The sequence below is a fragment of the Otolemur garnettii genome, unplaced genomic scaffold (genome assembly GCF_000181295.1).
Source record: "Otolemur garnettii isolate 467f Iridium unplaced genomic scaffold, OtoGar3 scaffold00001, whole genome shotgun sequence".
Taxonomy (NCBI): domain Eukaryota; kingdom Metazoa; phylum Chordata; class Mammalia; order Primates; family Galagidae; genus Otolemur; species Otolemur garnettii.
Genome location: NW_003852396.1, coordinates 33,366,901 through 33,381,007, shown reverse-complemented (window position 1 = coordinate 33,381,007; position 14,107 = coordinate 33,366,901). Strand labels below are relative to the sequence as shown.

Sequence of the window (14,107 nt, the reverse complement as noted above, 5' to 3'; positions counted from 1 at the left end):
TCAATTCTGAGAACAGGCTTCAGAACAAGGAGGCATGAAAAGTCCCAAGTTCAAGTTCCCGGTAAACAAACAATGGTAGAAACTTACCCAAATTGTAACTCTCAAGCTGTAACCCCACTCTGGGCTAACCGGCCATGTCTCGCTTTTGTACTAGCATGCTTGTTCAGCCATGCAAAAAGCATAAAAGACAACCTGCTCCCCACTTCGAGATGGACTGTTTTCATAGCAGCAGTGCCCTGTGCAAATGAAACAAATTTCTATTGATTATTGCATCAAGTGGGGTCCAAGTTTCTTTCTTAGCTGTGTGAATCACAAAACCATGATAAACACAAACTACTATAGTTCTATCTTTTCTCATTATCAATTCTTATCCTAAGTAGCATTTTGTCTGGGAAATTTTCCAAACAAAGACTTATCTGATGTCTTCCCTATATAACTCACTAACATTCATATAGTAATGACAGTTCTATGTAAATATATGGTTAATATTTTCTTTCTGGTACCCACTAGGCGTTTAGTTTTATTTAGTTCTGTTGTTGAAGAAAAAAGTCAATCATCATGAACATTGCATAAAATGGGCATTAATCTGAATACCAAGAAACTGATTTTAAGACAAAATTATGGTGACTTTCATTCACATAGCTCTTAACAGATGCACTGGGGGTCCTGTTGATTAGAACTGATTTCCCAAAGAAACAGACAAGATAAGAACACAATATGATGAATTCACAATCACTAAGACTGGTAAAGGCAGGTGTGACCCCAGAGAACACCTATTATCCCCTTGATCTTTGTGATAACCAGAGGGAAAGACAGGGATACATTTCCTAAAAGCTGATACTCAGAATCCCTGTTGCCCATAAACAAGCCTTTGGCATCCCTGCATCAGTTGACATTTGATTGTCCAGTTTTCCTTGTCTGTCCTGGGGGAAATAGTTGAAGTTCCTGAGGACATTCAGTTGCATGCCCCAGCTCTTCCTGCACAGAGGAGAGAAGGAGGAGAAATTAAAGGGTCTCCTGAGAGTGTAGAAAGGTGTAACTCTGGGGAAGGGTGATTTTCACACACATGAGCTTTCAAACAGGGCCCTATGGGGAGTCTAACTGGGGGAGTCATCTGCACTGAGTCCTCCAACAATGTAGGAATAGGTCGTTAACTTTAGCAACAAGCCAGTGGGTGAGTGCAAGAACAGAAATTCAGAAGGGCTCCTCTCCCTCCTGATGTTTGATGCAGTAAAGGACAGCATGTAAGGATGTATCCAGGGCCTGTCTACAGGTAAGAAGCCAAGCCAAGAAGGGAAATACTGGTCCTTCAATATAATAAGTGTATTCAAGAAATTGTGTTACATTTGGAGTTTCTAATCTAGGACACTTGGATTAACATAGGAATAATTGTATATACCTAGACACATGTAAGACCATGTGTTTCTCATTCAGTTTTCTGGGTAGAGGTTTATAGCTTTTTATTAGATTCAAATAGCAGACTGTGAGATAGATATGAACATCTTTGTGTTTACTAGAAAACTGCTACCAAATGCTGTTGGTGGGTGTCCATGGCACTTACTAGGAAAAGCCAGGGACTCACATCCTCCACTCTAGGGATTATATGGGCTCTCTCCTATTGCTTTCTGGAGGAAATGGATTGTGTGAAATGAGAGAACAAGCTATTGGAGGAATCATGTTCTATTCTTAATTTTATTGCTTGTTTGGACTGATTGACAGATTGACTATTAACTAGTTTCTATGGAATCAAGAGAATCTTCAGTATCTCTGCTTTCTACATATAACCAAGTTCTTTCATTCCCCAATATGTGTTAAGTGTATGTTTTGTTCTTCAAGGAACCATGCTGTCTTGTTTGCAAGTATTTATTGGGGAAGGCCTTGTGTTTTGTTTAGAGTGTCATTACAAGTCTATTAAAGTTATGCATCTAGAAAAATATCAACATATGAAAAAGGGGGTCAGTATAAAATCTAGAATGGGGCCAAGAGCAGGCTCCAGATGCATGCTTTCCTCATTCTTTCTGAAATATAGCTTCCATGGAGACATTGGTAGGCAATATTTAGCATAAAATTATTGGGAAATTACTGAGCCCAATTATAAACTTTTGGTCTACACTGAGAATTTCTTCAGTATGGACTTTCCTTCCCAACTGTCACAGCCCTCTGGCCTATGCTGGCTAATTGCAGGGTGAGTCACAGTGGCAGTCATTGCACTAGTCCTAAATGATATTGAGGAATGATGTTTCTACGTGTTGTTTATATGTTCACATATAAGGCACATTTGGAAGAGTAATTCATCAGATATCACTAAGTCAGAATTGCAGGAAATCACCAAGGAGAATATAGGCACTGAGTTTAGAACAGCCTATATATTTCACAGGCATGGCCTTCCACCCCCATTCAGAAAATTAAAACATATAACTAGTGGTCATATTTCTCATGTAATTTTCTCAACATTTTTCAATAAAAGCCATGCCACCTTTAAAGTACTTTGCTACATAACACAGTCCTGGGAGGATGTATGTACTGCAGTTCTATTTATGGTGAAACTGGTCTACTAGGCCTCAGTCAGTTGACAGGACATTATGTTTCTTGAAGCTCTACATACCTGCTTTCAGGTAAATATGAGGGAACTCTCAGTCCTCAGGTTTGTCCTGTCTTTTCTTTTTGTTCCAAAGGTGTCAGCTACATGTCTTTCTTTTCACATTTATGGAACTACTGTAGACTTTTCAGTCTTGTAGTTAAAGACCCAGCTGAGCTATGGAAAGGAATGAGAAACTCAAACTTTTTTCACCTCATAAAAATAGTATGAACACATATAATTTTTTTTATGTTTTATTGTCAATTCCTGCTAAGACCTAATAAATATTCTAGTAGAAATTTACAAAAAATGTACAGAATCTTTATTTGCATTTGTAAAAATCTAGTTTGATCATTCTGAATTTCTTTTATTAGCCCTCAGGTTAAGTATGACTAGTTTGATGGCTTCTTACTGTCTTTTTGTCCTTTGTATACTTTCTTTTCCCATCAATGTTTTTCATTTATTATAATCTTCCCCCAAGCATGGGTATTGCCACCCATTTTTTAAAGCACTAAAATGTTACAGAAGTAGAACATGATTTCTGCAATAATCATAGCTTAGTCTTGTATGTGACTTAAATGTGATTTAGAAGACTCCTAGGGCTGTTGATTTCAATCTCTATGAAGACGATACTGTTGCACATATAACATCAGAGCATTTTCTCATACAGGACAGAGATTCTTTGTAATTTGTTCTGATACTGACACATTTTTGATACTATGGCCATCTAATAAAGGAGTCTACTTATTCCTGGAGAATTCAAGTTTCTGAATAGGGCTGTAGTTGAGTTGGTAATTTGATTCCTTTGGATTGTGGAGACAAATAAAATGGAAATAGTAGAGATGACTGGCATCCTTATGTTGTGGAAAGATGAGAATGCTCCCAGTCTTAGAGCTGCAACAGCTCCTTTAGAGGAGCATGATAAAGGAAAAGTATTCAGAGAAGAGACCGAGGAAAAATCCAAGCAATTAATTATGTCAAATGATTTTGTAAAGGAAAAGATGTAGAAAAGAGAACCATAATGGAGATGCAGTAACTTTTAAAAATCATATAAAAATAATTGGAGTGCATAACAGAATCAACTACATTGAAGAATCAAAATGTTTTTATCTCCATAGTTGTATTAGTTATCAAATGCTTAGAGCAGAGCTTCTCAAACATTGCTGTGCACTAGATCACCTAAGGATCAAGGTAAAATGCATAATTTGGTTTCATAGATTGGAGGTGGCATTGTCCACAGCTGCATATCTGATAAGTCTACATGCTTATTAGCTGTGGCTGGTGTGGCCCCCACTTTTTTCGCCAAGTTCAAGTAAAGTCACAACTGTTGGAATGACAAAGCAATTTATTGGAAGTGATGGGGATGCATATTGTTCTACATAGCACAGTGATGTTCAATTTCAGAAGGGAAGTAGAACTGAGTGGAAATCAAGCAGGGAGGAAGGGGAGGAGAGGTTGAATAAAAACCTACCTAATGGGTACAATGAACACTATTTGGGTGATGGGCACATCTGTAGTCCTGAATCAAGCATTATAAGTGATCAGTGTAACCAAGTATATTTGTATAACCATAATGTTTTGAAATAAAAAAGCATAATATTGTATTACAAAAAATAAAAGTTTTATTAAATTGGAAAAACATGTCTTCAACACGATTGTGAAAGATAAAAATAAATTCAAATTCCTTATCTACAAGTAGTTAGCAATTACAAGAACAAAAGCAGTTAAAAAATTGTTAGCAATATTTATATGCTATATTTTACTTTGTGTTTTGACCACTGTTGTAGATATTTTAAGCACCCACATAACAGTTGGGCCTTATGCATTAGAAATGTTAATGAAAAAATTTCTTTAATTTGGTAAAATTTCAACCATTAATGTAATATATTACTCTAATTAGGGATGACCATCATTCCTCATCTCTCATACAGCCTGCCTGCTTCTGTATGAAAATAGGTGCAGACTCATGTTTACCACACCTAGAAACTATTCCCAAGTTTGAAGATTTTGGTTAAAGTTATTTACTGTCATCTATTGCCAAGACACATCCACGTTCCTGCTTTCAAGGTTTCAAGAATGCTGCTGTCTACTTGTTGACACTATGTGGTCCAATATCAGTGAGGCCCCCTTTTTACTGACTGGTTTCCCAGGGTTACAGGTGGCTCATCATTGGATCTCCTTCTCCTTCTCTGCAGTCTATGTCGCTATTCTTCTTGGCAATGGATCACTTCTATATCTCGTCAAGGATGACCAAAGTCTTCATTAACCCATGTACTATTTCCTTGCCATGCTGGCAGGCGCAGACATCATGGTGACGTTGACCACTATGCCCACAGTGATGGGCGTCTTGTGGGTGAATCACAGGGAAATTAGCCATGCAGGCTGCTTCTTGCAAGCCTACTTTATTCACTCCCTTTCTGCTGTAGAATCAGGGATCCTCCTTGCCATGGCCTATGATCGCTTCATTGCCATCCGCAATCCTTTGAGGTATGCATCTATTCTCAGCAATACTCAAGTGGTAAAGTTAGGAGTGGGGATTTTTCTGAGGGGTTTTGTATGCATCACGCCGTTAATTGTACGTCTTTTTTCATTTTCGTATTGCCACTCTCATGTTCTTTCCCATGCCTTCTGCCTCCACCAAGAAGTCATGAAGCTAGCCTGTGCTGATATAACTTTCAATAGAATTTACCCTGTAATACTAATGTCTCTCACAAACTTCTTAGACTCCCTTATTATCATTTTCTCCTATATTCTAATTGTCAAGACTGTCTTAGGTATTGCCTCTGGTGAAGAGAGGGCCAAGGCACTCAACACCTGTATCTCCCATCTTAGTTGTGTGCTCATCTTTTACGTCACCGTCATTGGTCTGACATTCATCCACAGATTTGGGAGGAATGTTCCAAAGGTGGTGCACACCATCATGAGCTATGTCTACTTTCTCTTCCCTCCTTTAATGAATCCCATCATCTATAGCATCAAGACCAAGCAAATCCAACATGGCCTTGTCCGCCTTTTCTCTAAACATAGATTTGGTAGTTAATCTTGTATCTGGAGAATCAGTCCATACATAGTATAAAGGTAATGCCTGGATTCCTCTTTGAGAAAAGAGCAATGATATTATAACGGCTTCTTTCACAAGCACTCAATTATGTTACCACAAAGTTACAGTATACCTTCAGAGAATCAGAGAAGCCTGGTTACAGATCTCTGAATAGGACCACATAGAAGTGAAAAAATCCATACATAATTTGTTTCTTCAAATTCCCCTAAAAATCATCCATTTCAATAAAAATCTAAGAACAAAAAATATTCTTTAAGAATCTTTTTTGCACTGGTGTTCACATTTGCATGTGTTTGTTTATGTGTGGTCACAGCTAATATACACTTATACAGCAAAGAAAAATATTTTTCAATCAAATAAATTCTGATTTTAAATCTTTAATTATTATCAGTATAAAGTTAATGATGAGAAATGATTATTTTATTTGTTTTTTGTTTGTGGTTTTTTTTTAAATTAAGTCATAGCAGTGTACATTAATACAATTATGGGGTACAGTATACTGTTTCTATATACAATTTGAAATACTTTCATCCAACTGGTTAATATAGCCTTCTTGTCTTTTTCTTAGTTATTGTGTTAAGACATTTATATTCTACATTTAGAGAGATTCACATGTACCCTTATAGGATGAACCATAGGCGTGATCCCACCAATCACCCTCCCTCCACCCACACTCTCCCTTCCCCTCCCCTCTCTCTCTCCTCTCCCCATATTCCTGGGCTAAAATTGGGTTATAGATTTCCTATGAAAGCTATAAATTAGTTTCATAGTAGGGCTAAGCAATAAGTATTTTAAATTTATTTTTAAATCTCCTATCTTAATGCCATTTGAATATCCCCTAGGACAGTTTCCTTCAACATTTTTGGCACAAGATTTCATGAAAGACAATTTTTCTACAGAACTGGGTGAGGGATGCTTTCAGAGTGATTCAAGCACATTACATTTCCACCTAGGATCATCAGGCACTAGGTACTCAAAAAAGAACACCTAGATCCCTCCCATGTGCAGTTTATAGTAGGCCTCCTATTCATATGACAATCTAATGCTGCTGCTTCTCTGACAGGAGGCAGAGCTCAGGCAATGATGTGAGTCATTAGGAGTGGCTATAAATTCAAATGAAGCCACAGCTGAACTGCAACAACAACAACAAAATAGCTGGGTGTTGTGGCAGGTGCCTGTAGTCACAGCTACTTGGGAGGCTGAGGCAAGAGAATTTGCCAAAATTTACTCCTTGGCCTAAGCCCATGAGTTGGAGGTTGTTGTGAGCTGAATATACTGCATATTTCAAAACAGCTAGTGGAGAATATTAGAAATATGCCCCAAACAAGAAAATAACAAATATTCAAGGTGATGGATGTCTTTAATGTCCTGATTTGCTTATTTCACATAGTATACATATATCAGAATATCACAATCCTCCCATGAATATCTACAAATATTATGTGTCAATGAAAAAAATAAAGACAAACTATTATAGTGCTATAAATGACTAAAATAACTTTGTTCCAAAATAATTTTTAAAAATATATTTAATAAGATGTGTAATTCAATGCATCTCCTCTAAATACCAATACTATGTAAAATAATGCCTGTAATACCTAGCTTCTCACAAAAAGAACATAGAATGAATCAATGGTGGTATATATTCTCATAATTAATTCTTATAACACAATAAAGAGAAAGAGCCAAAGGGGACAAAAATATAGATGACTTTCACAAACATAAATTTATGACAGACATGAATGAATATTCAGGGAATGGCTGCAGATGCCTGTGATCCCAACTACTCTCGAAGTGTATCAAGAGTTTAAGACCAGCGAGTTGAGAGGATGACACCACTGACATTGCGTATTAAAAAAAAAAAAAGACGGCCTGGTGTGGTGGCTCACAACCGTAATCCTAGCACTCTGGGAGGCTGAGGCAGGCAGATTATAAATTCTCAAGCTCACAAGTTCTAGACCAGCCTGAGCAAGAGAGAGACCCTATCTCTAAAAATAGCCATAGTTGTGGCTGATGCCTGCATTCCCAGCTACTCAGAAGGCTGAGGCAAGAGAATTGCTTGAGTCCAAGATTTGAGCTATGACATCACAGAACTCTACCTGGGTGACAAAGTAAGACTCTATCTCAAAAAGAAGAAAAAGAAAAAGAAAGAAACCTTCAGTATAGATAACAAACACACATATATATTACTTCAAAGAGAAGGACAAAAGTGGAATGGTTAAAGTAAAATGGAAATTTAAATTTGAAGGTTAAAAATTAATAAATAAAGTAGGAGGGCTAGATTAAAAACAAGTGAAAGGAGGAAAACAGAAAGGGGAAACGTGCAAACATAAAACAGAACAGCTGATATGTTAACATAAAAATCAGATTTGAGAGTAAAAATGAAATAGCTAGTAATTAAAAGGATATTTTCTAAGATAAACATTTCAGCTTAATTAGGATAAAAACAACTCTAAATTAGCTTACTTAATAATACTTATAGAATTAAAATACAGAAAACTGGAGTCAAAAGTGATCAAATGTGATAATATACAAATCTATGATCACCCTTGGGAATATTTATTTATTTCTTCATAGTCTGACTTCAATAATATGTTTGTCTTCTGTACCTTATAGTAATTATTCATTTGAAGAAGTAATTCTTCTGTTTAAATGCTGTCTTTTTGTCCGTGTATAAGTGGTCGATTATTTCAAAAAATTAACACAAAATAGTGTGCTGTGATAGAATGTTTTAGAAGTTTTCAAATTATATTTTGGATAATTGCTATATTTATAAAATCCATTTTCTGTTTTCTTTTTTTTTATTACATCATAGAGAGGTAGATCATGTATACATTAATGCATTTATGGGGTACAATGTGCTGATTCTATATACAATTTGGAATGCTTACATCATACTGATTAATATATCCCTCACCTCATTTACTTAATTATTGTGGTTAGACATTTATACTCTATACTTAGTAGATCTGATATGCGTTTCCTTTTAACCATCTAATCTTACTTTTTATTACAGCACAGATCTCTACTGATTTTTCATATATCAATCACAAGAAACAATACAGGTTGTTAAAATTAAATGACAGTATAATATATAGGGTGAAAAAATTCCCTAGAATTTACTTTAGAGGTTTAATGTAGAATCCAGAAAGTAGAAACTAGAAACCGATTCTAATATTTAATGGAAAAAGAGAAAATTTATTATTCTTCAAAATTCACTATGAATAGTAAATAATTTAGCAAAAGCTCAAGGTGGTTGCCTAAGCATATCAAACAAATGAGTTTGGAAGAAAATTTTGTATTATTATTCTGGAACCTGAGTTTGGCAAATGAAAGATGGCTAGTTAATTATTGTGTTTATAGAGGAGAAAATTCCTAAATCATAGTTCACAGGTTACAAAGTATGTTCACTTATCTACCATTTTTGATAACATACAGGGGCGCTGTTCAAATGGTGGGTATTTGTTGAAGTCAAGCAGAAAGGAATCATTTTTATTTGAAAAAAAATACCTAGGAAAATGAATTATCCAAATTTAACAGGTAAATGATGGTGAAAGCTTAAACTTATATCTTATAGTCCAAGTCAGTCATTTTTTCTGTGATATGTTGAAAAATAGAATCGAATATTGATAGTGAAGGAACGTCATTACAGAAAACTTGTAAAAGGGAAGATAGGTTATTCTTAAGAAAAGTTAGTTGGAGGAAATTTTGCTAAAATGATGTAATATTTAAAATGAATAACTTTAATATTCCATGAAAATACATACATAAATATTAACCAGAGGCATCCCATGCCATCCCATGCATCCCATGGAGTACTAAATCATACTTAATTTCTTATTTATTTCTAATTTTTATTCAGGGGAAATTTAAGAAAAAGGAGTTGTCTACAAACAAACAATTTTGCTTAGAATTATTATTTGCAATTAAAAACATAAAAAATGGTAGAATATTTGCCCTTTATTATATCAAATATTTCATGAACTTTAACAATTAAACCAAGGAAGCATATTGACAAGAAGACTCGAAAGAAAAAAACAAGTCTAAGCACGTACAGCTCTAGTAATAAGTGATATAACAACCAGAAGTAAAAATCAAGCTGTGTAACTCATTTTTTTTTCCTAAGCCGAAATAAAATACAAATTAGAACTAAAAATAAACCCATGTGATATTAAATAATGAAATTATTGTCTCACAATTTTTTATTTTTTTTTAAGTTTGATAATATAATAAGTGGAAACAGGTCCTCAAATGTTATTTATGGAAGTTTGAGCTATGAAATTTTTTAAAAATAAATGATCAATATCTTTCAAAATTAATAAGATAATCCTTTTATTCTACAATTTTATTTCTCTTAATATAACTGGGAAAAATGCTTGAACACTTATGAATATACATTCATTTGTGTGTGTATGTATGTGTGTATTCCTTAATTTATTCATCAATCATGAGGATACTCAAAAGCATTAACTGAATTTCCAGATCATGTCAGTCTAATAGAAGAACCATTACCATTATTGAAATAACTATTTCAATCATATGTCAAGTCTGAACTTTGGAACAGAATATTTTTACTACTTTATCTCGAATGTGCTTAGTCTTTACCCCATAGATAAAGGGGTTGAGGAATGGTGGGACTAGTAGGTAAAGGTTGGACAAGGTGATGTGTATATATGATGGGATATAAGATCCAGATCTGTGGGTAAAAAAGGAGAAAAAAGCGAGAAGATAGAATTGGAAGAAGACACATATATGAGGAATACATGTATTAAATGCTTTAAGCCGTGCCTCCTTCTGGGGCAGGTGGAAAACAGTGATAAATATCTGTACGTAGGAGAGGGTGATGAAAATGAAGTCAAGTCCACCAACAATAAAAGCTCCAAGAAGGCCATAGAACTTGTTGATGTAAACATCTCCAGTGGCAAGCTTCACCAGAGCCATGTGCTCACAGTAAGTGTGGCATATTAAGGTGGTTCGGTAAAGTTTCAGACAGCACTTTATGAGCAATAGGCAGGGGATTACTAGAACTGCAGGCCGCAATATCACTCCAGTTGTGATGCAAGTGACTACTTGTCGTGTGAATATTGTAGCATACCTCAGAGGATAACAGATAGCTACATAGCGGTCCAGAGCCATGGCCAGCAGGACTCCTGATTCAATACCTTGAAATGTGTGGATGAGCCACATCTGAAAGAGGTAAACATCAAAATAGATCTCTGGCAGGTGGAACCAAAAAATGCCAAGCATCTTGGGCACAATGCTGGTGCTAAGTGCAATGTCTGTGGCTCCTAACATGGCTAGGAGGATATACATGGGCTCATGGAGGCTGGGCTCATATTTGATAATGATCAAAAGTACAGAATTTCCAATCAAAGCAATGCAGTACATAGCACAGAATGGAATCCCAATCCAGTGCTGTACAGGTTCCAGACCAGGGATCCCAGTGAATGTCAGCACAGACGGCATGAAGACCGTGTCATTTGGAATAGGCATGGCAGTCCCTAGACCTTCTTAGAAGGAAAGCAGAGCCTGCTGAACTGAATCTCTTTACTGTTGTATATGCTATCCCTATCCAGTCACAGAGTTATCAGGATTAGGAGTATCAATCTCATCAACTTATTTGTCATGATTTTAAATGAATGAGAAATGCCAATACAGAGAGCAACAGAAAGATTCATCAGTATGCACTTTAGCAAAGCCATCCACCCATAAGCAGTATCCACAGTCAGTACTGAGTGTTTGGACATCATTCCTGTGATGGGATCACCTGTGAGGTCTTCTTCCTCTTCCACTCCAACTTGTTTTACATCTTCTAATCTATTTGTAGAAGGCAGAAAATGAGACAGATAGACAGGCACACATACACCAATACGTTTGGAGTGACAATTCAGACAGGAAGCCTCCAGAATTTACCCTTAATAAAGTTTTTGAATATGATATCCCTGCAAGATTTAGGGTCTACCCAGTAGATAAGGGCAGATACATAATTTTTGGTTCATTCTCAGTGGAATTATTACTAGGGAGACAAGTGTTAGGCAAAAATTCTTCACTTCAGAAAAGTTGTCAAAACCTCTCACCCTATGTTTTTTACCACACATTGAAGGGTAAGGACATTAAAATTATTATTTAATAAAATTATAAGAATGCAAGAAAACCTGGTATAGGAGAAAAGATACCTTGGGTGGTATCACCAAGAGATGAATGATTTTGAAGTGGCCAGGAGTAAAGAGATCTGAATAAACTTGGAAGCCTTGTTTTCCTTATGAACACAATGTTAGCTGTCATAACCCTTTTACAGAAATCAGGCTACTTAATGATAAAGGGAAGTAGAAAATGCTTCTTTTTTTTTTATCTTCTGAATAACGTCCAATACAAAATGAGAGAATTAGTGTTTCTGAAAATCATCCAAGACATTTAATGAAGAATAATTGACAAAAAGGAACATTCAGGTGGAAGTACATTGGCAGAAAAACAGAGAGAGGAATCTTCAAAGGAAAAAGAAAAAAAAATCTCATTTCAGTGTCAAGGTTTGCCACAATACGTGGTGGTTTCCATTAACTGTATGCCATCAGTGAACCACAGTCCAATGTAGGACTGACAACAGTATGCACCCACAACTTTTTAAAGTGAGAAAAGACAGATTATGAAAGTGTTTAGGACTCTAAATTAAGACAATCTTTAAATTTTGTAAGTGGTGTTGTCCTAAGCATTGCTATATATTTGTCCATAATTAAAGTCATCACATGCAGGGTTCTTCCTTGGCCCCCAATGACAGTAATAATCACAGATGCTGAATTTGGAGTTTTATGGAGATTATTCTACTGTTGGAGCTCAGAACAATACTCCTAGATATCACATGTTGATTTGCTGAATTAAAGCAGTAATCTCAAGGTCTCTCTGATTTACCCTTCCTCCTTCCTGTCTTGCATTCCTCCGCTGTTCACTGAATATGGGATGAGGCTATTCCATGAAGTTCCCTTATCTACCTAGAAACTGGACCGACAAAGAGGAACACAATTAACTTCAATCCCTTCCCTGAAATTTAATTAGCCAGAGAAAATTAAACTCATATTACATAGGAAGAGACTGATAATTAAAAACCACACCAAGAGATCAGGTGAACTTCAAACTATTGTCTGTTCTCAGATCCTAGTCAATATCTCCTCCCCTATGAAGAAGGCTACACAGTACTCATTCAGTATTGGCTAATCACTTTCTTGTGATTCCTCATGCTTATGTATGTTAAAAAGTCATTTCCTTTTTTCCTGTTAACTTGTCTATTGTCAATACATCTAAATAGGCTTAGACATCAATCTTCAGAGGGAAAGCGTGAACTTACCTACACATCCATTGTCCTTCTTTCCTTCATGTAAAACATTAGCAAGTTTAAATTACTTCCACACTGACATCAAGCTAACTACCCCTACATGGTGTTCTTCGAAAGATGAGTCTCCAATGTATCATTAGTGTTCTTGAATTGTAGATCATAGAACTTCAAAGTCACAGTTCAAGAAAAATATATTCATAGCCTTCATTTTTATTTTGTGAAGTCTACATTTATTGTGTGTACTTGTGTTTGTACTTTAAGACATATCATTTGACTTTCACTTGACTTTGTACACATTCCTAACCAAAAATTACTCAGTACCCACAAACAGTAGTGGAAAGTGACTGGCACAGGCAGAAGTTCTCTGCTGATACTAGCTGTGAAAGATTTGAATTTTGTAATGTGAATTTCCCTGGTGAACAAACTTGAATAAGCCTGTATCAAATCCTGGGAGACAACATTACTCCCAAGGCCTAGATAGAAGTTCAAGGGCGGAGGAGCAGACTAACTTCTTGCTCAATTCCCAGGGGAACTGGCATATTTTGTGTGGCCAGAAGATAGCAGTGATGAAACATCTTCTTTTGGTCAAACAGTAGGGTAGTGCCTCTCCCAGCACCAGAGATGGGAGTTTATCTTATTTTCCCATGTGTGACAGAGAAAGGGGATGAGAAAATGGGGACAGATTGAGACTCCAGTTCCTCCTTGAGAGAAGCTGAAAATTGAAAATGGAACTGATATTGCCTCTTATATTTACTCTTGACCTTATTGTGGAGACTAAAAGGACTTCCAGAAGGCAAGTCAGTGACAGAGGGAGACGTATGTTTGGAAGTGGTAGGAAGGACAGGGTTTAGAGTACAGTAAGCCTTGTAAGGAGTAAGATTTGCTCAGGAAAAGGGAAGAAAATCAACTATGACATGATTTGTTTCATACTTAAAAACACAAATGATGAACAGGATAGTCCTTTCTAGGCAGAGAGATCTTATGTTTCTTTAAGAATTCTTTGATCCTTTCCACTCAGATCAGGAACAAGGCAAGGGTGCCCATTGTCTCCATTGCTCTTTAACATCGTAATGGAAGTTTTAGCCATCGCAATTAGGGAAGAAAAGGCAATCAAGGGCATCCGCATAGGGTCAGAAGAGAT

General features: G+C 36.1%; 1 protein-coding gene and 1 pseudogene across 1 annotated transcript; one reads left to right on the top strand and one right to left on the bottom strand.

Moving 5' to 3' along the window:
* The first annotated feature begins 4,676 nt into the window (after positions 1-4,676).
* LOC100941698 lies at positions 4,677-5,618 on the top strand (annotated as a pseudogene).
* A 4,563-nt stretch (positions 5,619-10,181) lies between these two features.
* Positions 10,182-11,132, bottom strand: LOC100958106 (olfactory receptor 52A5-like). Its single transcript, XM_003781446.1, has one exon. The coding sequence runs from the start codon at positions 11,130-11,132 to the stop codon at positions 10,182-10,184; it is 951 nt and encodes a 316-aa protein (XP_003781494.1).
* Between the last annotated feature and the right edge of the window lie 2,975 nt (positions 11,133-14,107).

What these genes read in the sequence shown, in the direction of transcription:
- LOC100958106 (XM_003781446.1), bottom strand. Translation starts at nt 11,132, where the DNA reads ATGCCTATTCCAAATGACACGGTCTTCATGCCGTCTGTGCTGACATTC.